The sequence below is a fragment of the Anas acuta genome, chromosome 15 (assembly GCF_963932015.1).
Source record: "Anas acuta chromosome 15, bAnaAcu1.1, whole genome shotgun sequence".
Classification (NCBI taxonomy): Eukaryota; Metazoa; Chordata; class Aves; order Anseriformes; family Anatidae; genus Anas; species Anas acuta.
This window is the reverse complement of record NC_088993.1, coordinates 11,093,493-11,117,403: the sequence shown is the minus strand read 5'-3', so window position 1 is coordinate 11,117,403 and position 23,911 is coordinate 11,093,493. Positions and strand designations below refer to the sequence as shown.

The window sequence follows — 23,911 nt, the reverse complement described above, 5'->3', positions numbered from 1 at the left end:
CAGAAGTAGACTGTCATTTTAATCCTCCCTGCTGAAACTGGGTGATAATTATAACATAATTTGGCAGCTGTTTTGAAGAAGAGCAGAAACAAAGCCTGCTGGAACTTTTATGTAACATTCAGTGCTGGCATTTCTATGAATTGCGAGATGATTATGTGAGGCAAGTGCAGCTCACTCATACCCAGGCATGTAAGAGAGCTGTTCGGCAGATTTAAGACTGTTAATGCAAAAGAGGAATTCTAGCAATCAGATTCACTGAAGCCTTGGCAGAATTATAATGAATATAAATCTTAATTCTATCCCCAGTGCCTTTGATGTTAAATCTGGGCTTAAATTATAGCTGCTGTTAAATAGAGCACTGAAATATTTTGCATAATGATGAGACTAGTGGTTCCTTTTACTTTATTCATTTTCCTATCTGCTGAAGAAACAAGCCAGAGCAATCCAGACCTGCAGCAGTATACAGATATAACACACACATTAGCTCTTCACACTGCTAATCATTAAAATATCATGTCATTAATTCACAAGTAGATGGCACACACAATACACTAAGTGACAAGCCTGACATTTTATTTGTTGCACACCTGAAAGTTTCATGTGGAATGCAAGAAATGCAAGACTATCCTGCATTTCAGAGATGTTAAACAACTGTACATCAGTCCCTTCTGTTGGCACAAGAGGGGAATTAAGTACTTCTATGAATTAGGCAATTTTCACATATATTGCAACTTTAAGTAAAACTTAGAGAACTTTCTTCATCAGAAAATCCATCCTTCTTAAAACAGTAACTCCCAGTAACAAGATGAGTTTTAAATTTTACTAAAGCCATCCAGCCATTTCATTAAGAAATTACAGTAAAACTCTAAGTCCTCAATTTTAAAAAAAAGCTCATAGCCTGTTCATCAAAAACAATGCTTGGGTCCCTGTTAAATCTTCTGCTGGCCGTAGGAAGCACATTTTTAGAGCTGAACTAAATTAGAAGAGAATAAATTCCAAAAAGAGGAAACAACTTCTTTTGTGTGACAGACATTAACAAATGAAAACAATACCTCTCATCTTCCATTTAAAGACATACTTTTACCAAGTATGGCACTACACAGACACATGTAAGTGCCAACAGCAATCGACTACACAGAAAACTGAAAAATCATCCTTAACCTTTATTCTACATCCCAGATGATGCACCCAAGGAACGTACCAATCGTTGCTTAATGCCTGTTGCTTTGTAGCATATTGTCACAGAATAAACCAAGCAGCAGACGTAAAAGGAAAGATCACATCATTCATTCACCAAACTACAGAAATTCATAAAAACATCTGTAAAGTAAAATTTTTTCGGAAGGTTCATTTAAATTAGTTTAAATTCAGCCAGTGGCGGCCTTCAATTTTTTTTTTTTAGGGAATAGCAAGGAGCGCTCTCTAGACTTCACACTGCCATGGTGCTAGAGAAAACCTTTGTTTGCAGGATGTCTATATGGATGCCATCTTAAGTAGCAAAGAGACGAATGGTGATCTCACAATATTACCACAACCATGGCACAGGATCACAGAGTAATCTATACCAGAAGAGAGTTCTGGTGGTCACTGGTGCAATCCCCTGACCACAGGGCCAACTTAGATCATACTGCGCTAAGATGAGTTTGAGTATCTTCAAACACGGAGACTCTATAACCTCTCTGATCAATCTGCTAAGTAAGGATTAAATCCTCTGCATCAAGCTTTTATGAATAAAGTACACAAATAAAACACTGATGAGCACACAGTTAAAACCCATATTCTATTATACATTGTTTATGCTACATCAAATCAGAAAGGATCTAACAACACCCCGCGTAACACACCAATAATCTGTTCTCAGTGTCTAGAGTAATTCCATCCTACTCAGTGTAATACTGCTTCTTAATTCCCAGCATGAAGGAAATTTTGTTTATATGTTTTATCTCCACTTAAGACAATTCATTATCGACCCAAAACACAAGCAGCAGATCTGGGTCCCACTGAGCCCAATGACTGAGCTTTCAAACACACCTCAGCTGCACACATAGTCCCCTCGTTACCATTAGGAACAGTTTAATCTCTAATCCTCCCAATACCTCTTGCAAAATAAAGACTTACTATGCTCTCTTTAAGTGGGAAATCGATACATTTTGCATCAAAGAATTTTGATCATCCTACACAAGCTCTTAAAAGAAGGATGTGGCGGGTCAGGGTTTGGAAACCTAATCTCAAAACCCAGGCTATTGCTCCAGACACTGAATGTACCATCTCTCAAACTAAAATTTGGTTTGTCCTGATAAAGAAGGGATAAAGGAGCAGAACCATGCTTGCAAAGATAAAATCTCCTGATATGTAGTGGAAGCTGGCTGCCTAGTAACTCTATGTTGCCAGGGAATACTCCAAGTAATTTTACCACCACACTATTCGTTTGGAAATCACGACCTAGGGCCATTTGTAAACTACAGATTCAGTTTCAGTTCTCCAACTGTTCAAAATCTGGCGTTCATTTTCTAACAAGAGGAATGAGAGAGCACAGAAAGGGCAAGGGGATGTCAGAACATTTGTTACATGCACAGACTGGTAAAGTTTCTTCTTCGAATTAGCAGCCAGCCCATGTGGAAAATCTTTGATGCAGCATCATCAGAGGCGCCTGGAGCCCTTCACCCAGTGTGGGCAGAGGGGGCCAAGGTTGGATTCATTTCCTGGAATGGGTTACCGAAATAGATACATCTTGATTAAATCCCTGAACAGACACGTACAAACCATTTTTATGCTTAGTTGCTTGTATTTTTACAACATTATAATAAGTGGGTGCAGTGGAATCTGAACTTGTTCAGTGTTCGTATTTTATGAAACTGAATTTCCACATTACTTTTGCTTGCAAGCACACACAGAAAACATTAGGCTGGTATGGACTTTCAGGAAAACTTTCTGCACAGAAGGCCTAAGGAGCACACTATCGAAGAGATGGGATATGGTTGCTCAATAACTTTTGATTTGCTTATCAACAGGTCTTATAGTCACGAAAACAAGAATATCAGAGCTTCTGTGTATCAAGCTCCAGAAAAGAAAATCAAATTACCACATTGGTAACTATATAAATTTATATTTTGCAGTCTTTCAGTTGTTGTTTGGTAAATTAGATTTTTTTCTTTTAAATATCAGTTCTTTCCCCTTCTATTTCTTCCCTATGAATGCCCACCTGTGAACCCATTCTCATTGTTTTTTGGTTCCCTCTCATCCAAAATAATCCTGGAGATTTCATGGCTGCACACAACTGTCTTTGGTGCCATCTACAGGCAAACTCTAATCAACTACATAAACACTCAAAAAGTTGTATCAAGTGCTTTGTAATCTCAGCGTGGTCTTCTGACAAGAACTGCTTCTTGAATGCTCAGAAATTCCAGCACAATTATTAGAGAATTATATGGAATCTCTGATCCCATGCCATATTCTCAATTATTTCCTAGGAATTTGACCCAAAGGCAAAGCTAGATTCCCAGACAGAAAGACCAGATCATTAAATTTATATATTCTCCAGTTCAGGATAAAAAGTCTTTAAAAATAACTTGCTCAGTTACTTTTATACAGTCCAGAAAGCTTTGCTTTCACAATGTTAAATTTATCATATAGCATAGGTTTAGAATAACACTCCTTGCCTGACTTCATCTTTTGAAGAAATAATCCAAGAAAAACTAAGAAGTGCAAGATGAAGCTTTGTCTGTATTTCCACATATATAACTGCTGAGAGAAAAGACAGCAGCTTCATGTTACATTGACCAGGTGTTAGGATTTATGTTATATGTAATGGCATTACTCAAAGACTATCTAAACCTACAACAATACTCTATGCATATCTATAAATATGTGGGTGTATAATGTTCACCCACAGCTTTTTACACCATTGTAATTTCAGCCTTTTCTCAAGGCTACTGAGTTCGAACAGATTTCATTAGACTGCCAAGTGGAGGACCCAGCAAGAAAAAAGTTACAGCTTGTGCTTGGCCAGTGGTCAAATCCTTATGGAAATATATCTTCTCAATACAGAAAAGAAGAACCAAATATTACTGATTCCATTGCTCACATCTTCACTTCTTACCTTTAACTGGTGCGTAGTGCTTTGTGCTGCTGAATGACTGACAACCATCATACTATAAATGGACACATTTACTATTATGATTTAAAATGTGTACCATGTAGTGAATTAATACTGAGCAAAATGTTTTCAGTATTAAACTTTTATAGTCTGAAGTACATATTGCAGTAATTGGGTAACCAATCTTTATGTATGAGCTTATTAAAAATACCTCGGGCTGATTTATAATGGCAAGTTTTATCTACATGAGATTCTACTTGCATGTCAGTTATTCTTACTACATTTGTATCATCGTAGCATTATTTGAAGATTATTAAGGCAATTACAGGAGTAATACTTCATGGGCAATTAGTGTTGGGATTGGACGCTTGGAAGTCAAGGTCTACAATGAAGATGTCCATTTGCAGCTATCATTTCAGTAGAAAAAAAAGTTCATTCACAGCTCAAAAATCACTCACCAGACTATAAATAAGTGCAAGTGAGACGATTTACTTTGATGTCACCACCTCATATATTGTGTAAAACACCGTGCACATTCCTTTGGGATATAAATATCAATCTGATTAGCTAGCAGGTCTTGTTAGCCACAGTAACTTATCCCCTAGGGTATCTGAGCCATCACGTGGCTCCAGGACTTCTTTAAAAGGTCAAGAGAGCTTAACTGAGATCTATATAAGTCATTATCTCTGTCATCTGAAAAACAATCAAGTCAAGAGGACTCTGCAGATCTTTTACCTTAAAGATTTTTCTGTTCTTGGTGTGCGAAAAACTAAGCAGCAAGGTGAACTGAATCTTTCCTCTGGGAGCTTTTCAAGTCATCCCAACAATCCATGCAAAAAAAAAAAAAAAAAAAAGCATGGAAATAACCAAAGATTCCACAATGTCATGCGGTTCTATAAATACATTTGGTTTCATCCTCAGCTTGTGCACCTGAAACCATAACTAGAGATAACACCAAAGCAGATGCACTGCGGATGGAATAGTCTGCTCCTGCAGGGCAGCTCCCTTGGCTTGCGCTGGGACCTACATTCCAAGTGTCCCACTAATCAAACCTGGCTGCCCACGAGGCAGCATCAAAGGCTGATAGAGCAAGATCAATGTGAACAAGATAATTGTGAACTCTACCTAACGTTATTTATCATTTTACAGTAGCATGGCTCTTGCTGGTATCCTGACAGAAGCTGAAATTGCTGCTGGCCTACAGCGTTGCCAAGGTAAACTTTAATTTTTAATTTTATTTTTTTCCAGTTTATATATCAAATTCGTCTTTATGTGTTATGATTCAAGACCCTCTTCTTTTCCTACCCTTAGTCTCACCGAAGAAGGAAGATTTTCCACTGAGTTCAAAAGGATTTCATAAAGAAATTCTGAAATAGTTGGAAGGATTGAATCAGGCTTAAATTTTTACAGCTATTACCAACAACTAACTCCAAATGCTTTCATGACTGAAGTATGTCTCACGTCTTTTTCCTCTCATCTTTAAGACTTTTCCTGCAGAACTTCTCAGCCAGTGCCAGAGCTTTGACTGATGCTGAGCCCATGGCATTCCTGGCAGCAGGTGACAGGGATAGAGATGGTAAAATTGGAGAGGATAGTAAGACTCCCTTTATGGAATGGAGTAATACCTGCTGTTGGGACTTCCTAGTGACTAGCTCTAGGCAGCTGCCATGCTCCCTACACTGGCTGTTACAGATCCAATTCTGAGGTGCTCAGCTCTGCTCCATCGTAAAAAGGATTTAACACAGGACTGTGTTTGTATTTTGCCCACAGCTCTAGGTAGTCAGTCCCTTTTTTCATATGCAGAGATTTCAGGACTGGAATCCAAACTTATATTTATAAAAACTTAGTATATAATTTCATTGCTTTGTTATTGAACTATTGATATAATATGACACTTAAATGCAACATTTCTTATGTTTTAAATATCTATTATGAGTACACAATGTGGTACATTTAAGGAATGATTATCAGATAAGAGATACAGAAAATACTTTTTCTGAAGATGCAGTTATAACATATGGTGTCATTTTATTGTTCTTTTCTTTCTTTTTCAGAGTTTCAAGCCCTCATCAAATCTTAACAGACACTCAAAAAAAGGACTAAGATCCGTGCCAAGAACAATCTTTCCCATTGGAAGCACATTATTTATTTATACATTTGGTACCTTGAAAGGTCACGAGCAATTATTGGCGCGTGACTGCATATTGCTAAAAAACATATGAAGTAGCATAAGAGCATAAGTACTACTTAAACAATGTTCCCCAATGTTTTAAGCAGAAGCTCGCTATACCACTGGGAGACTGAATGGGAGTCCACTCTGTTCATCTGCATTTTGGTCTTTACAGACCCTAGTAAAAATGTTAAGAGCAGGAGAAATTAAAAGCATCTCTGTGGGCCATTTAATTTTCAACATTTGCATAATAGCTAGCAAATGCTTTAAAAAACTTGAATTAATAAAATTTCTGGATATAAAAATTGATTATGCTAACTGGTGATATTATACTTGCATATTCAAGAGATGTATTTAATAAACCATATGTTTTTACAACATTCTTTATGCAACTGATTATGCTTCATAAACTAATTTAATGACAGGACTTAGTGTTAATTAAGCTGTTAATTTTAATAAAAGATCAAGTGGATCAAGATGAATCCAGATTACTGTAGCAGAAATACATTTACAATTCTGCCAGGAATAACTCATCTTCACGTCCACCTGATGGCACTATTGCTCCACTTGAAAGAAGTTAAAATCAGTATTCTGTTCGAATTAACTCAATTACTAGTATCCCGTTTGTCCGCTTATGTTTATGACTCAGTTTTGCCAGATTAAATTATCACTGAACACAGAACGATAACATTTTTGTTTCACAAAGGAGTGGACCCTGTCTCTCAGAATCTGGGAACTAGATGAAAGTCAGAAGTGAGGTCTGTGGTGCTGGTTTGCATCAGGAGAATATTTTTTGATGGGTCCACTGAGGACACTGAATCCCCTTTTGTGGCAAATCCTATGTGCAAGGCCCTTTCTTATCCCTTGTGCTAGACAAGTTAGTTGGCAGATCACATATGAAGCATACCAGCTGTATTTACTAGCTTGTTACACATCATTGCTCCAAGAAACAAAGGAGCATGACGTGGGTCCACCTGCACAGAGCCAGGAGCCCAGAGTTCCTCTCTCTTTCAGTATGAGACTCAAAGGTCTGCACACAGACAGCCAGAACAGAGATTCTGCATCTTTTAATCATATCAACAGAATTTATACCACAATCAGTTCTTGTATGATCAAGGTAAAGAGTATTAATTGCTACCACAATTCTAAATTGCTAATTTTTCCCCAGAAACCTTCTTGAAGGAAAAGTGTTTTCCAGCCCTCAGAAGTGTAACTGCAGGCAAAGGGAGCTGCATTTTGGATACAGTAGCTAAAAAGCACTTTGAAAACTCAAGTCCCAGCCTCCATATTAACAAATTGGGGCATGTTGTCCCAGAGTAATCAATGCTTTTCTCCATCTCATAACTGAGCATAACACAATGTCCACACCTCATAAGGTAAGTAAATGCATAAATATTTGTGAAGAAGGTATCGTAAAATGAAGGGCACCATAGAAAAAGCTTACTATGAAATTAAGATATTTTTTTTTCTTTACAGACAGATTGAAATAGCAAGAAGTAAATAAGGAATGAGAAAAATGCAGAATTCCAGTCAGTTCACATTAACTGAACTTCATCCAGTTTGAGCACTGTCTACATTAGGGTTCTTGTTAAAATGTAGGAGTGTGATGATGTTATTACAATTTTGCCAGAATATACACACAGCTGTCAAATTAGGTTACAGAAGTTATCTAATTGCTATTGGTACTTACCTAGGCATTACAGTCTTTATGTTCTTTTTAGACTTACGTATATGATAAAAATAATTTGAATACAAACACCCCTCTAAAAAACAAACAAACACACAGACAAAATAAACCTGTCTTTTACCATTTGGAAATGAAAAGATTTGGAACTCTTTGAAAGGTCCTTCTTTGGGCATTAATCTTGCCAAAACCTGTCTGACTGTCTCAGATGGCATTTCTTGAAGCTATTTAAGAAGTTGTTTTAGTACTTGTGGATCAAAATCATAATTTCAAAATTATGTGCTAATGCTATAATGGTACTGATGCGTAACCTGCTTATGGCAAGACATTACAGAGAAGCAGGAAAATATTAATACGATGTTGGGGATCAATATAATGCTGGGGAAATTACAACACTACCAAAAATTAAAGCATGCTACATGACTTTAATGAATACTCAGTAATTTGTTCATGCCTTATTGATTAGCCAACAGATATCTCTCCATTAACTTTAATGAATTTAATCAAGGCCCTAATTTTATAGAAATTTCCTGAACAGTGAAAAAAGAATTACCCATCCAACAAATTCACATTTATTATTTCAGTGGCATCTCAGGAGAGTAATAAACTAATGAAATTCCGAGGAATTAGTAACTGCAATCTGATTGCAAGGCTAAAAGTTGTCATTGTCAGAAAATGCTATGCATCTCATCTAATATTATGTTTTATGTTTTCAGCATGTAACACGGGTCACCTGAGTTTCTTCAAGCATTGTACCAATTTAACTGCTAAGAGAGAGAAATGCACAGACAGCTCAGGCACCTCCTTTATTTAAGCACACTTACTTCCATGCTGACTATTTTGCCAGGTCTATACAAATCTACAATAACTTCACCACTTACCATTCTATTAGGGACACTAAAAAAATAATGATGAGGTAGGTCTGATAACAGCTTCAGTGATCGCTCCAGAATGTTAGGGTTTTAGAACTTCCCTGCTTTCAGCATTACCACGAAACAGATCAGCAGAGAAAATGCTGTTCCTGTTTACCAGAATACTCACTTTTTCTTTTAATTTCTTTCTTTCACTCCCTGTCTCTCACTCACACAGGCTGTCAGGTACTGTGGAAAGCCTTTATCTGTTTATCTTGTGCTTTAAGAAAAGTTCTTCAAATTGCACCTATAAGGCCACGACTGGAAAAAACACTGCGTGACCATAAACATGCATTCCCAGTCAGCTCCCTTAAGTGAAGTGGAGTGATAAACTCTTAGGTCTGGACTATGGACCCATATCCAGCAGGTATTTCTATGCAACTTTTTCCACCAGTCTAAATATGCAGTCAACTTTTGTCAATGGAATTTTGTTCTGCTTCCCCTCTACTTAGAAGGGCACTTCTGTTCCACAAATGACATTCAGTGATTGCTTATGATAAGGTTAACTGATTTATAGGGTAGTTTTTACTTTATACATTATTGAGGGTACATCCTCATATACAACATTCATATATCATTGACTACTGCTGAAGTCAGTTGTAGAAATCCCACTGATACCAATGTGGAGAGGCAGGAAACACAGAAATAGCTGGAAACACTTCAGTGTTATTTGCTTTATTTTACTGTGGCTTTGTACTCCGTGGGTCATAGTGAAATACATCCATGTGTAAAAGGCCTTTGGTAACAGTATAGTACTGCTGTACAGATCTGTTACAGGCCACAAAAGGCAGCATCCAGATTCTTTGACAGTCTTTAACCTTAGGGCACAGTTACTTTTAAAACACACAGAAAATCTGAACACCTTAGATTTTCAAAGATCAGTCCATCTCATACTACCTACAATGCTGACAGCAGTCAAAAACATCTTAGATGATTATGTTTAGGGTCACAATGAGAAAATAGTGTTACTGAGTCACAGAAGCACTTGCAAGTGCATTTGAAGACAAGCACATAGCATATATAATGCTAGCAGAGATCTTCCAGGACAGCTTTTTAAGTGGAAAAGTATTGTGTTCAGAGCCATCTCTATGAACTAGCTATGTTATTAATAATAGCATATTATCATTCTGAAATTTTCTCATTTACACACAATGATAAGGACATAACTTGAACTGGGGAAAGTGCACACGATACTGCTCCTAACACACAAGGAATACCTGTCTCTGTTTAGCTCCAGACCCACGGTGCTGTGGGATGCATCCTGTATCTTGGATTCAACAGTCTAGATCTCTGCTCAGTCTTCAGGGTAATATCCTCTGCTTGCTGCAAAGGAAAAAAAAACTTTGTCACTGAGGCTTCTGAGGCCTGGATTACATCGTTCATTGTAATAATGTGAAGTACAGAATAAAACTCAGATAATAAACCATGTTCTTAAACCTCTCTGCTAAATGTGGTAAAAGCTATGACCCAGCAGACCACTCAGATAAGATTCTGTATTTTTTTTCTATACAAGTAAAGCATGTACTTTGAGAGACATCTTGAAGCAGCAAGATGTAACACATGTCATTGCAGAGACCCTTTCCAGTGAGAGCAGCTATATTCACACTGAGATTCTCTGCCATCACCACTGAGACATCAGCACTCATGACCAACCACATAGGTCGACGAGTATCTGTTTTAGTTACTTCCAAGCTCATTACAAAGGCAGACTCTGTTATCCAGGATCATGATACAACTGTTCTAGCCCTAACGCTACCAGGGCTGAAAGATGGAATTGTTTGGGGTTTAGAACAGCTGCTACAGCATCTCTTTACACTACCGTAGCAGGTCTCAGGTTAACACCTCTCCTCTGATCTCATCTGAGACAACTCCTGACATTACTTTGCATCTGCTTCAAGTCATGTCTTGGGTTGATTTACCGATTAACTGTACTTTATACCAAACAGAACAGAAAGAGTACAAAACTAGTCCACAATCTGTCAATTATTTACTGAAATACAACTTTCCTTTGTGAATTAGTTAATGGTACTTGATTTTTTTTTTGTCAGATTTCACTGAAAATTAATTTATTTCAAGGTGAAAAGTAGAAGATTCCTACCAAGAACTTATCAATATGAACATTCCTTATTTTTCAGAACTACATCTTCAAGTTCAGTTCTAGAGGTCTGAAACGAACAAACAAAAAAGGCACTAATATTCTTGTAATGCATAATGCATGCAGAGACATCTCAGGAGGAAAACAACAGAAGTAAGTTATGGAAGTACATAAATCTTAGGAAGAAAAGCTCAACAGCACTTCCAAAACTCCCTAGCAGAGCAAAAACAAACACACACAACAAAATAAATATTTTTTCCTCGTACTTTGCAGGAACAAGTGCAACCATTCCTGAAAACTGCAATACTCAGATTCTGTATCAGATTTTGCACTACTGTAAACTGCTCATTACCTAGCAGCTGCTCTTCTTGTGGAATAAGTATTTTTTTCTATAGCATTACATTTCCTGCACATTATCTTATATAAATTTTTGGTTACAGTTCTTAGTTTTTGAGCCTCTACAGTGATTACAATCAACTAATTTAACACATATCCCAGAAGTAAGGAAAGCAGGCAGATAGTTTTGCTGTACAACAGATTATCTAGTTAAGATATCCCTTTATATAATATAGTCATCCCTGATTATTTCATTCTAATTGTAGTAGAGAGAAACCTGTACTTCAGATGCAGTCTCATTAATGAATAAATAAATACCAGTAACTCTAGATTCTCACCTGTATCAATATACAGTGACATCAACTTGATTCTGAAATTCAGCTGTTTTAGGCTTTTGTAAATCATCTTTCAGGCAGGATTAGTATTGCTTCCATTGTCAGCATTGAATTTCAAATGTTACAATATCCCAGAATAAGCAATAATAATGACCCTGTTGTAGCAATTAGCTCACTTCTATCTGACATCATATTTTAATACAACACTCATTCTGATTACTTTACTGTTGTTGAATACTCTATGCCACATGTAAAAACATTTTAGAACCCTGTACGCCACAACACAGAGTATAAGCTAACCCAAGGCCATTCTTTGAGCATTTGCTGCTTACGCTTTAATACAATGCCTGAATAAGTTGCAGACATATTTTGAACTTGAGTATTATTTACTCACCTTCATCTCATTTTCCTCTATAACATTGGCTTTTAATAATTAGTGAAGTATGACAAATCAAAGATTTACACAAAGCTAGAAGCTCAGCAAGCAGCGTGTAGGAGCAAGTAAAAATAAAGGAAGGCTACTATAAAGTCCAGCAGTGAAATTCTGTTCTCAGTAGAATCAATACCATTATTACAGAGGGCAAAATATCATTTCCTGTAAAAACATTTTGGTTATAAAATACGTCAAAGGGAAGCATTATGAAGACTTGTGAAATCTCTTATTAACATGAGATGGACATAAAGGAGAAAATTCACAATGGAGTGTAAAAATGTACATAGAAGGATGGGAATTATTTCCAAGTAGTTCTGCAGAAAGCAGGTATGCACTTCATTCCTACTGCAGATTATAACAGCATGCAAATCTTAGGTAGGAAGCAATATGAACACACCGTACTAAGCAAAGAGGAAAGAACATTAAATGGAAACATTAAAGAAGAACATTAAATGGAAAGAACATTAAGAGACCTGAGATCAGATCTTCAATATACACAAATTAGCATTGTTCAATTGGTTTTCTTCAGACAATTCTAATTGGCTTCAGCCTCTTATATCTAATAGGAAGGAGTCCTTCCAGGTCACTATAAATAGTTTTCATACTGAAAGAAATAGAAGAAAGCATTCTTCTATGCAGCTGGTATTTGGGATGCTTTATCATTATGTCTGATTATTTGTGATTTATACCTCTTTTTTTTTTTTTTTTGTACAAGAGACATCAAAAAACGGTAAAACTGTAATTAACTGATGTTTGCTTTCTCATGTTATTTGTGATTTATATTTCTCTATCCAGCTTCACATAAACAGATGCTATGCCTGACTTCTCTCACTGACATTAAATAAATGAGTAAAAGCACCACATTCCATAAAGCACCACAATAGCAAAGTCTGATTCCTATGATTTCAAGTAAATCTATTATTGATTTTGTATAATTTAAAATAATTGAAATAAATTATTAAGAACAACTGATTATACATAATCTTCCAAGGATACAGATTAAGAACATTAGTTTATTCATCTTTGCTTAGTTACTTGGTTGTGCCATCAAGGAATGCACTGGTTTCTGTTCTAGCCCTGACTAGGGACAGCTCTGTAATTTAGAAAACAGTCAGGACACATGAAATGAAGCCTACTGTAGAAAGATTCCCCTAAATTATGCCACACTTCCCTCCACCCCAGTGACAAGTTATCTTTGTCAGGATGAACTGTCACCTCAAATCTTTCATCTCCAACTTCTTTTATGTGCTCCAAAGGACAGACTGACTTCAGGAAACCAACCTAGTTCTATTTCATAAGGTTTTGACTGCTGGAGTCAACTTCCAGCAAGCAACTGGAGGGTCCAGAGGTTAACTGAAAATCTTTAGCACACTTGGAGTTGGAAAGGCTATATTTTGATGGCAGAGTCACACTTAATTAATCCCAAGTGGATTTATTAAAAACATTGCACTTCTTGTCCATATTATCTTAGGATATAAATAGAAAGAAAAGTTTAATTAGTTAAGGAAGAAATTTGAGCTAGGTCTCAAATCTAACATTTGATCCATGAAACAGTAACCTAAGTAGTGGTTATTGTCACCTTTTGAATCCTTTATAAGTCGGAGTGGCAAGCCAGAGCCAACAATACTATTTTGCCTGGTATCTCCTCAGCTCTATTTCCTTTACCTAGCTGAGCAAACTATAAAGGTGAGCAGCTGACTTGAGATTGGTTAAATGATGTTACTGTGTAGAGCTGCACCAATAGTAAGTACAATACCCATTGCTCTAAGATTTTGATTGCTGGAATTACATGTGGATGGACCATCTGTAGATAAGTATGTTTTCTTTTTATTCTTCAGAGCTGGTGGGGGAGAAAACAGAAGCAAACATTCTTGACTTGATTTTTTCCCCACTGTCTATACTGTTATTTGTATTGCCAACTGCCATGTATTTCAGTAAGAGTCATTGATAGATTGATGGCAATATTGAGTTTAATATGATGTACTTAACCAGGATGCAGGTAATAGCTTAAAAAATATTTTAAAATTGTACATCAACTCACAATACTGTTTACGCGATCCATCTCATTTAGAAGTATTATTTCAGCAGTACTATTTTTACAGAAGTAGCGTACTAGATCTTCTAATTTGCTTAGGAACAGCAGCAATTTCAGTCTGATCAAACAGGTTCATCTAACTTTAGAAATCATTAACCAGTATTCCTCAAAACATAGAAAAAACAATTTGTTGTAAGATGCAGTTGCATTTCATAAATCTGTTTGCAATATATTATTTTGAACAGGTGTAACATGAGCCTCACAGACATTCTAAGCCCTTCTGACATTGCTGCTGCTCTGCGGGACTGCCAAGGTGAGAAAACAATTAAAACTCTAAAAATCTATTATTTTCTGTAACACATGGCAAGTCTAATTCAGTCCCAAAAGCATACTGAACAAGCACATACTCAACAGACTTCTGTTGTCTCTTTCCGTAGCAGCTGTCACAGTGCATTTGTTCATGAGATTTCAATTTGTGGGTGGTTTGAGATTGTTTGTAACCTATTGCCCTGATTTCTTGATGTTTACCTGGGCATTGTGCAGTATAGCAAAATGTATTCTTTGTCAGCCTTCACCTACTGTTCATGTTTAGAACAATTACAATGTAACAAAGCTGCATCCTCAGACCATTTAGGAGCAGTAAACATAGTGGTCTGGGGTTAATTTATTTATTAATTTATTTTCAGCTCCAGATTCCTTTAGTCCCAAAAAATTCTTTCAGATCAGTGGGATGTCTAAAAAGACCAGCAGCCAGCTCAAGGAGATCTTCCGGATTCTTGACAATGACCAAAGTGGCTTTATCGAGGAAGATGAGCTCAAGTAAGGATTTTCTGGGTTACTTTGCCTAGTAAGAGCCTATCCACAAATTACCACTTTTTTCTTTCCAGAACTGTTCCATAAAGGGGTGCCTCAGGTTATACTTAATATTGATAAACCTTTCACCAGATTGTGGATGGTGCATTTGAGCAGACAATCCTGACAGTCAAAGACAAATTAGTAAATACCTGCCATCACTGCGTAGTACAGAAAAAAAAACAACACCTCCCTGGGGCTGGATTTTGGTAGTGGGCAGAATTCAATGTATCTGGGCTGGACTTACAAAGCAAAACTGTACATGAAGAAAATTTACCCTCCAATGTTTGTAGTAGATAATCTATTTACAGATAGCTATCAGCGTGATGATACAGCCAACAAAAAATTGTATGCCCTGAAAAATCATAATCAGAGGTGCTTCCCACCTAGGTATTTCCTTCAGAGGTTTGAGTGTGGAGCCCGAGTGTTAACTGCCTCAGAAACCAAGACTTTCTTGGCAGCTGCAGACCACGATGGGGATGGTAAAATTGGGGCTGAAGGTATTTATTTCCATATATAACTAAGATCCTCAAGGTGTGTTGTAAGTGATGCGTGATTCTCTTTTATATTGACGGAACGTTAATGTACCTCCAGTTAATTTGCTGAAACCCTCTCAGTACTGACCTGTGTGTGAGTACAGAACTGGTTCCTGACCTTACAGCTTCATCTCTTCAACTCCTCATGCATGAGTAAGTCAAAAAGAAAAGAAAAAAACCCTACCCAGCTTCCTCACCGCCACTGATAGATTTCCAGTTGCTTTGCAAGGAACAGCTCCCTTTTTCTCCTCCCACCTACTCTGATGTAAAGCATCACCAGTTCACTCGTGCTACACGCATGTGAAACGAGGACAAAAGAGCCAGCCCTGCAGAGCAGAATCACCAGCACGTACAAAGGCTCATGCACAGCAGTATCTCCCTAAAGGAATTCTACTAGTTTCAGTGAAATCACTCTAAATGTGCAGGAGCTAGCAGCATGCAGTTGACTATTATTTTGCATAATAAGGAGAACAGCATGATCGAGTGTCACCGCCCCAACATGAGATACCACAGAAGGCTGTGTGTGCAGATGGAGGTTATTTACCTCCGGTGCCGGGCTACACATCAGATATGGAGCGGCTGTTTTAGGAAGCAGCAGATTGCATCCACCCCCTGGAAACACTGCTGTGGTTTAATGGCTGCTCAGCACAAAAAACTCACCATCTCGTAACACTGTCCTTCTGGGTCTCATTTTGGATAGGAAGCACATGCTCACTAAAAAGGCTTGGAGCCAACGGCAGCTTGTCCCACGCGAGAAGCAAGCTGCCCAGCAGGCGTGAAAAGTCGTTTAATGAAGGGCACGCAGGGAATGTGCTGCCGTGCGGATTGCCCAACTCACTGCGCCAGGGGCACAGGACTCTTCTGTTCCTTCTTTGGAAGGAATTAAATCCAGTTCCTTAGGAAACATGCCAGAACAACCACACATGATTTATGAAGCGATCTATATATTTAATAGAGTCTTTCTGGGACAGGATTGATCAGATGCTCTTAACTCACAGAAGACATTTAAAAAAAACTTTCTAATGCTGGTATCTTGTTGAACACCACAATACCACATGAAGCTTCACACATTTTTAGCTTTATCCTCTCATCTAAATCAACAGTTCTCAACTGCTGAAGCACTACAAACAGCTAGTAAGACACAAGGATTCATGTTTAATCCTGCCTGAGGTCTGTTTATTCTGACTCTACATTGGCCATTCCATTAAATTTGCCAAAAATAACTATTAGGCAGAGAACTACCCTGGGCACTTGTTATTTCTTATAAATGTCAGCAAATCACTGCCTTTCCATCTGTTGTTTGATTAATTAAATTTGTCTGCCTAAACAGGAAATTTAGGCAATGTCTCTCTTGCATGCAAGTTTCTTCCATTCTGATCATTTATCAGGTAATTGCTTTCTGTCTATTTCGATTCTAAATCTCTTGATAAGCCATTAATCTTTTCCTCCTAATCCTTTTATTTTATTTTTTAATATTTTATTTTATTGCCTTATTTTTCACAGAATTCCAGGAAATGGTGCAATCTTAGAGGTTCAAAAAGACCAAACAGGATAGAATTGGGATGAACCTGCAAGAAAAACTCCGAAACCCTGAAAATCAGCAGTCCCTTATGTATTTATCTTGACAGTGTCTGTTATTTGTTCACTGACTTAATAATATAATGAAACACTGATTCATGATTTTTTTTTCATTGTGTGGACCATTTACCATGTTCTAAACTCTACCAGACACTTAAAAAATATCCAATAAAAATAATTACTTACTGCAGCTTGTCTGTTTTTTTTGAACAATAAATGGAAACATATGAATTCTTAAACAGAAAGTGTTAATCTCTCAAAGATCTTAATCTTATCTGAGCCTCATATATAGATCTGATTGAACTCAGTGGGAGTTCTCTCTACAATAGACTTTCTGTATTAAGCTTGAAGTCCTCAAAACCCTCAGTTCTTAGGCCAAGACTAGGGGCTCAGATATAACTAGGAGGTAGGTGAAGAGTCATCTCTTGTTGACTTCAAAATGAAAAGCAGTATTTTTTATTTATTTATTTTTTTTGCCTAGGAAATGGTTTCTACATGAGAGTGTTGCAGTTTCAAGCTGTATTTTTTTACATTAACCAACCAAGAGAAGTTAAAAATCATATGTTTTCATGCGGAAAGAATTTAAAAAAAGGAAAAATGCCTCTGTGGACTTGAGGCTTCATATAAACTGTAAAGCTTTAAAAAACAGAGGGGAAGCAAAAGATGTCCTTCTTTGTGGTATTTTTTTTTTTAAGCTTTCTCAAAGGGAGGACTAAAAGTGTGGAGGAAAGACTTGTAGAAATGCACGTTGAGAAAGCTCCAACGTATTCTAGCTGGTATTTCTGGGCTATGTCGCCTAACATAATAGTAATTGAGAAATTCCTCTTAGCCTCAAACGCATTCATCACTGAAGCAAAAACATTTAAATACACTTAATTTTTCTCACTAGACAGCAGCACAAACGCAATCATGATTCATCCTTGAGTACTCACCTCTAATGCCTTCTCTACAGCCAACGAATCTTCTGGGAGCCAAGCACTGAAGAACCAGGCAGAAAAATTTACTGCTTTAAACATGTATACATTACCCTACACCTCTTAACAGCTGATGGTTAAAAATAGATTTTTTGTCCCATTTCAAAATGTTTTAAATCACCTTAGTTTAGTTATTCATACACTGGGATACTCAGGATATGTGAGAATTTAAAACGATTGTGAGATTTTTCCTTTTATTGTGCAAAATAATAACAAGCTGATAAAAAATTAACACTGAATTTAAATAATCTTTCTCAACATGAAGAAATGTTCTCACCTGCCAAAATTCCCTGGAGTATCAAGGACTTAAACAAAGCTACTCAGATTTACATGAGGTAAGGATCAGACCCATGGAGAGATTCTGATAGCATAAGATGGATGTCACAGGATATTCACAAGAAATAAAATTTGTTCTTGGCAACAAAACCAGCCTGGTGACAGAAGGGTTTTGGACTAGATCACATGTAAGTTACAAATCATTCTCCATTTCACTGACAATTAACTTTCCTGACCTTGACTAACCATATTACATTAAGCAGGAAAATGCATGTAAAAACAAAAAAGTTTCCAGTTGCCATTGCACTCTGTATCTCCTCTCAACATCTCAGCCTCCTCACCATGTTCCTACACAAAGAAACCCAGACGCAAAGTACAAATTCTGTTATTCTCCACTAAGATGCAACACGCTGCTGGAGCCAGTCGCTGGACAGGAGGTAGACAGAAGATTTATGCACTGCCCTGACCCAAAACAAGTTTTTCAGTGAAATTAGAACTTTCTTCGTTTTCCAGAAAACAGAATATATTACAGTCATCTGCATTAGAAGTTCCTGTAAAACATCTGAGCTACAAAACTTAAGACCAATCAAGATGCCAACAAAAAGACTAGGGAAGCATCTTTTGGCCACTAGCCTGATATGTATCTTCTTTTACCCAATTTATATGTAAAGTCTTTATTAGAAACTTGTGCATCATTACTAGCTTGAAACATGCCTCAGTTCTTTGTTTATAGCTTATTATTCGATACAAGTCAGTACCAAACAAGAAAGATGCAAGTCACTTACTCTGAGCTATTTTGAAATATCTCTAGCACCCCAAGTACCGCAGTTAAAGGAATCCTTCCACACATTTCCATCACACACACAAAAAGTACCTTGAAAGTACCAAAGTACAGCAGCTACTGCAGCAGATTACTGGTTTCTGTGGGAATTTGCATTTTAATTAAAGGGAAATTCTCTGACGTGGGATTTCTGAAATACAAGAAACTTTTAAAGTAAAATCAACTTATCACTTCCCTGGGATCCCTCAGGTGCTAAATCATACTTTCAAATGCTGTTGGCCTTGTCTGTAAAACACATGAAAGTGGTATCTCAAATTGGATTTTCTCACTGACAGAGATACCGTTCTGCTCCATGGCCTAAAACAAAGTGTCATGGCTAAGCCTCATTCTATAGACATGGTACGCTGAATTCTGATTGCTTTCAAGCAGGGAGGGAGTTGTAACTTAGAAAGCTCCCACACAGGGGTCTACTGACTGACAAAGAAGGAAAAATATTTTACCATATTGTAAGGACACAGTACGTTGCATTATTTATCACACTATTGGTGCACACCGAAGAACATGAGCAGCTAATTTCTACAATTGTTGTAATAAATGAAATGGAAATAAGGGCTGCCTTTATCAAGCATATTCAGTACAAAGATTTGACCAGAGACAGCATTCAGAAATCAGCTACAACTAACAATCATGTTTACAGACTGCAATAAAATTTGCAGCTAGTTACCAGAACTGCCACTTGTAAATTATATTCTAAAACATTTTACTGGATACAACTATAAAAATACATTTTTAGAAAATACTTGGAAATACCAGAATACCTATGATTCCAGCAAGAATACAAGTCTCTTTAGTTCCTTTGCATGTTTACATTATTTACACCATAATACTCTGTAAAAATATCCTGTCTGTGAACAGTTAAAATTAAATATAAAATGTAAAAGAATAAACAGTGGCCTATTCAACCTCTCAGCATGGAAAGAAAAAACACAATACCATGCTTTAAATGCATCAAACTATGACATAATTCCTCATGTAATTCACTCTCTTTCAAGTCTTGCTGTGATCAGCAGGGAAACAGCTAACATATTACTGTTAATCGTCTTCAGTGCTGAAATCCTTTTACCTGCCTAGCCCCTTCCTCATCCACTCTTCCCAGCTCTTTTTTCATGGGTACTACAGATTCAGTCTACTGACAACGCCTAGGCTTTCCTAGCACATTAAACAAATCAAAACATTTAAATATCTCCAGTTTTTCATGAAAGTAGGATTTTTATTTTATTTATTTATTTATTTTTGCTATTCAGTGACTCTGCATCCTTAACCAAAACTAGTATAAAATTTACTACCTTCCACTATGGAATCTTGGATTCTGCAAAGCGTACACAACTGTTATTAAACCATCTCTACTCACCGTGACACTCAAATAGCTTCTTGCATTCCTTGACACCACAGTAAGAGCAAATCTGGGGGAGATGAACAACGCTCTTCAGAGCAAAGGCAGGACCCTCGCGTCTCGTTGCAGTGTTACATTTTCACACAGAGCTACAAAGGCCTGGTACAGAATTAACAAAGCGTGCAGAGTAGGGATACACAGCCATTGTGCTTTTTGCTGGATCACAGCACTATTTTGTAATTTATTTGCGAAACTAATCCCAAACTGCTGAGTCCACACATTTGTTAACACATTTTGACCACATACTGTCAATGGAACAGCTATTTGAGCTGTCAGCTGTATTTACTTACAGCTGTCAGCTCCAACACCCAGAGTGATTGATAGCATACCTTTTTGTTAAGTCTGTTACTATGCAGCTGATGGAAATGCTCAAAATAGTACCTAGAAACAGGCTCAACAAAACAAAAAGTATGACTGTACGATGCTGAAGATATTACTATTCCTTATTCCAACTTGTTTGTTGTTGGTGTTTGTTTTTTTTTTTTAAATATAAATTGGAAAGCACTAATAAAGTTCTTAATTATTTGTCTCTTGATGCTGGGGTTGTCCTGTCAAATTTCCAAAGTACTTATGCAGCAGTTTAATTTTACGTAATCATGGGCTAGGAATCACATTTCAAACTCAGGGAGATCTGATGCCACTTTGCAAATGCCAAGGTGTGGTGTTACTGCACATACAATTAAGAAGATGGGATGAAATTGGAACCACAATTGAAGTTTCTTCCCACCCTGTTAATTCGTATATCAGAGATGTAATAATTTAAATTAATTGAATCTATTATCACTTCCTCTTTGTAGATTCTCATAAATACTTCCACCAAGAACGATATAAAATTACATGTGAGATTCCATTGAGCAGAACTGTATTTTAGCAATCACTACAGATATGTTAATGCCCTTTCTAAAGGGAGTTTGGCACGGAAATACCTTCCTTATCAATCACCAGTCACAGTAAGTATCCACTGTCCAACCATACATGCCTCCACAGTTCATCCCTTGCAACAGTATTTGTATTACAGCAGTAAACAGGCATCCTAGTCATACACCAGGATCTTAGTTAAATCCCGAACAAACACACATCTAAAAGATTATCCCAACCCAAACCAAAATCCAGTCACCATGGTTTTATAGTTTCTTTGGTAAGAAATAAATAAACCTGTTATTTACACCACCAATTTCAAGGATTTTCATGTTTTGCTTCAAGTGAGTGATACAAAGAAATTTATCTTTTCTGGCCTGCTACCCTAATCACCACCACCATGAACAGGGGGGAACCTTTGCTTTTTTTAACTGCTACATTCAATACTGACTGCATGTTCCCAGAAATTGTCTCACCTGTGCAACAACCTTTAAACTGACAGGCCATAACTCCAACATCTGAGCAAAGCACTGAAATTTAGCTCACAGCTGTAGGGTAGGAAGCTAGAATTACCATTTTTAGATGCCTACTCCTGAGGCAGATGGCCTGATACTTACTCAGCATGAACTCAGGGCAATCCTGTAGGCCTCATGGCACCAGCACCTTCCCATTCCTGCTTTTTGTGCTGGCCAGGGGCAGAAGTCACTTTAACCTACTGTCTCTCTGAAAAAATGAAGTTAAATTACAGATCAGAATCTCTTGGCAGCTTTGGAAACACTTCCTACAGCTGTTTAAGACCTGGCTGACAGTGACTGGAAGCACAGTATGGTGTCCCTCCAACCACTGCAGTTCACGCAACACCATGAGCTTCTTGGCTCTTAAGAGGTTTGGGTTAAACACCACGAGCACAGGCAGGAGAGGTCACACCCAAGGCAGTGTTGAGCTCCGCACCCATGGAAAACAAACCTGCACACACATACTACTTTCACGTGAATTCACATGCTCACACTGCCTTAAGCCAGGCTTACAGGCCTCATTCCAGCAGCTTGCCTGGCACACCATACCTCACAGCCAGCCCAGGACCGCCATTTTGTGGCTCCCCTCCCTCACAGGAGGCACACCCTGCCATTTTGTGTCTTCCCTCCCTTACAGGAGGTGCACCCCGCCATTTTGTGTCTCCCCTCCCTTACAGGAGGTGCACCCCGCCATTTTGTGTCTCCCCTCCCTCCAATGAAGTGCACCCCAACATTTGATGCCTCCCCTCCCTCACAAGACACATACACTGCCATTTTGTGTCTTCCCTCCCTCACACGAGGTGCACCCTGCCATTTTGTGCTTCCCCTCCCTCACAAGACACATACACCACCGTTTTGTGCCTCCCCTCCCTCACAGGAGGTATACCCCACCATTTTGTGCCTCCCTTTCGTTACAGAAGGCAGCAGTCTAGGTACCAGCTGTGTTACAGACACAGCATCCCAGCTGGGATGCAAGACAGACCTAAAACTGACCCTGCCAGCCCTGGAGAAAATTACATTCCTCTCTCTCTTGCTTACACTGCTCACTTTTTGGGTACAGGCAGATTAAATATTAAATTACTGCAGTCTTACATCATCTTTATTCTGCACTGGGCTCACTCAGCACCAAGTTGGGTTTTCAGGAATCAACTCACAAGGCTGATTAGACTATCTGGAATGACATAACTAGCACTGAAAGTACATAGAAACTAGAAGAGCAACCGAAATAATGACAAAGTGGAAAATGAAAAACCTAAGAGTGCAAGATGTGCAATTATATTTTTTACACCTTTTTTAGATGGTTAAGTAGGCAATTACATAACTTAGCTTTTTTTTTTTTTTTTTTTTTTTTTTTTTGATTCCCAAGCTTCATACTTGTAAGAGAAGCATCACTGCCTGGCACTATGTATCTGTCTCTACTTATAAATTCACACTGAGATTTTATTAATTTGGAATTGAAAGGTAACAGAAAAGCTTTTCAAGTGCTTAATGAGTTAAATGCAGCTACCTAGTATATAAATGTAATGCATCCATTTATGGAGAGAGGATTACCTGCACTACGTGATGCTGGGACGAAATGTCTTTCAAGATATTCGAAGTTGTGGATCTCATCTCTCAAACCTTGTTTTTTAACCCTAGAAATAAGGCGTTTCTACTTTTTCAGCTACTGGGCGTCTTTGAGTGGAAGGGAACTGAACCGTTCTGTGGTTTTGCTCTTCAGAAAGGGGCAGCTTTGGCCAAAAGCTTGGTGATTTGGCACCGTCCAAACCGGCAGGACCCCTCGCCTGCAGAGGGGCTGCTGGAGGCTCCAGCAGGGCTCGGGGATCACCTCTCGCTGAGGGGGACTCCCGCCCCGCTCCCCGACCCCCGCCGCCCCTCACAGCACCGGGCCGTGCCCGAGGCAGGGCTGCCCAGCGCCGCCCACCTCTCTCTCTCCGCCGGCTGTGGCGCTGCGGAGCGCCGTGTCCCGCCGGGCACGGGAGCACTTCCCGGG

At 38.1% G+C, this 23,911-nt stretch overlaps 1 protein-coding gene and 2 long non-coding RNA genes across 5 annotated transcripts in view; 2 read left to right on the top strand and 1 right to left on the bottom strand.

Annotated features, from left to right (window-relative positions):
• The window catches only part of LOC137864712 (uncharacterized), a 51,548-nt gene extending 27,648 nt beyond the window's left edge, over nt 1-23,900 (bottom strand). Inside the window, exons 1-4 of one of the 2 annotated variants that reach the window (XR_011101601.1) lie at nt 23,470-23,900; nt 22,021-22,126; nt 20,504-20,555; nt 10,079-10,184 (exon numbers count right to left, since the gene is read on the bottom strand). This is a non-coding gene — a long non-coding RNA (uncharacterized lncRNA). Of the gene's footprint in view, nt 1-1,350; nt 10,185-20,503; nt 20,556-22,020; nt 22,127-23,469 lie in introns of those variants that run through there. The other variant, XR_011101602.1, reaches the window with a different exon arrangement.
• On the top strand, nt 2,979-11,602 carry LOC137864710 (uncharacterized). Its single transcript, XR_011101599.1, has 5 exons — nt 2,979-3,089; nt 5,246-5,310; nt 5,408-9,228; nt 10,997-11,109; nt 11,230-11,602. It is a non-coding gene; the product is annotated as an uncharacterized lncRNA (long non-coding RNA).
• LOC137864705 (parvalbumin, thymic CPV3) lies at nt 12,670-17,228 on the top strand. Of its 2 annotated transcripts, none has more exons than XM_068699121.1 (5): nt 12,670-13,746; nt 14,341-14,408; nt 14,782-14,914; nt 15,338-15,447; nt 16,987-17,228. In XM_068699121.1, the coding sequence occupies exons 2-5, from the start codon at nt 14,348-14,350 to the stop codon at nt 17,010-17,012; spliced, it is 330 nt and encodes a 109-aa protein (XP_068555222.1). In that variant the 5' UTR covers nt 12,670-13,746; nt 14,341-14,347; the 3' UTR covers nt 17,013-17,228. The 2 variants fall into 2 exon arrangements, with proteins under 2 accessions (XP_068555222.1, XP_068555221.1); XM_068699120.1 differs by lacking the exon at nt 16,987-17,228 and adding an exon at nt 15,542-16,970.
• Nucleotides 23,901-23,911: the final 11 nt, after the last annotated feature.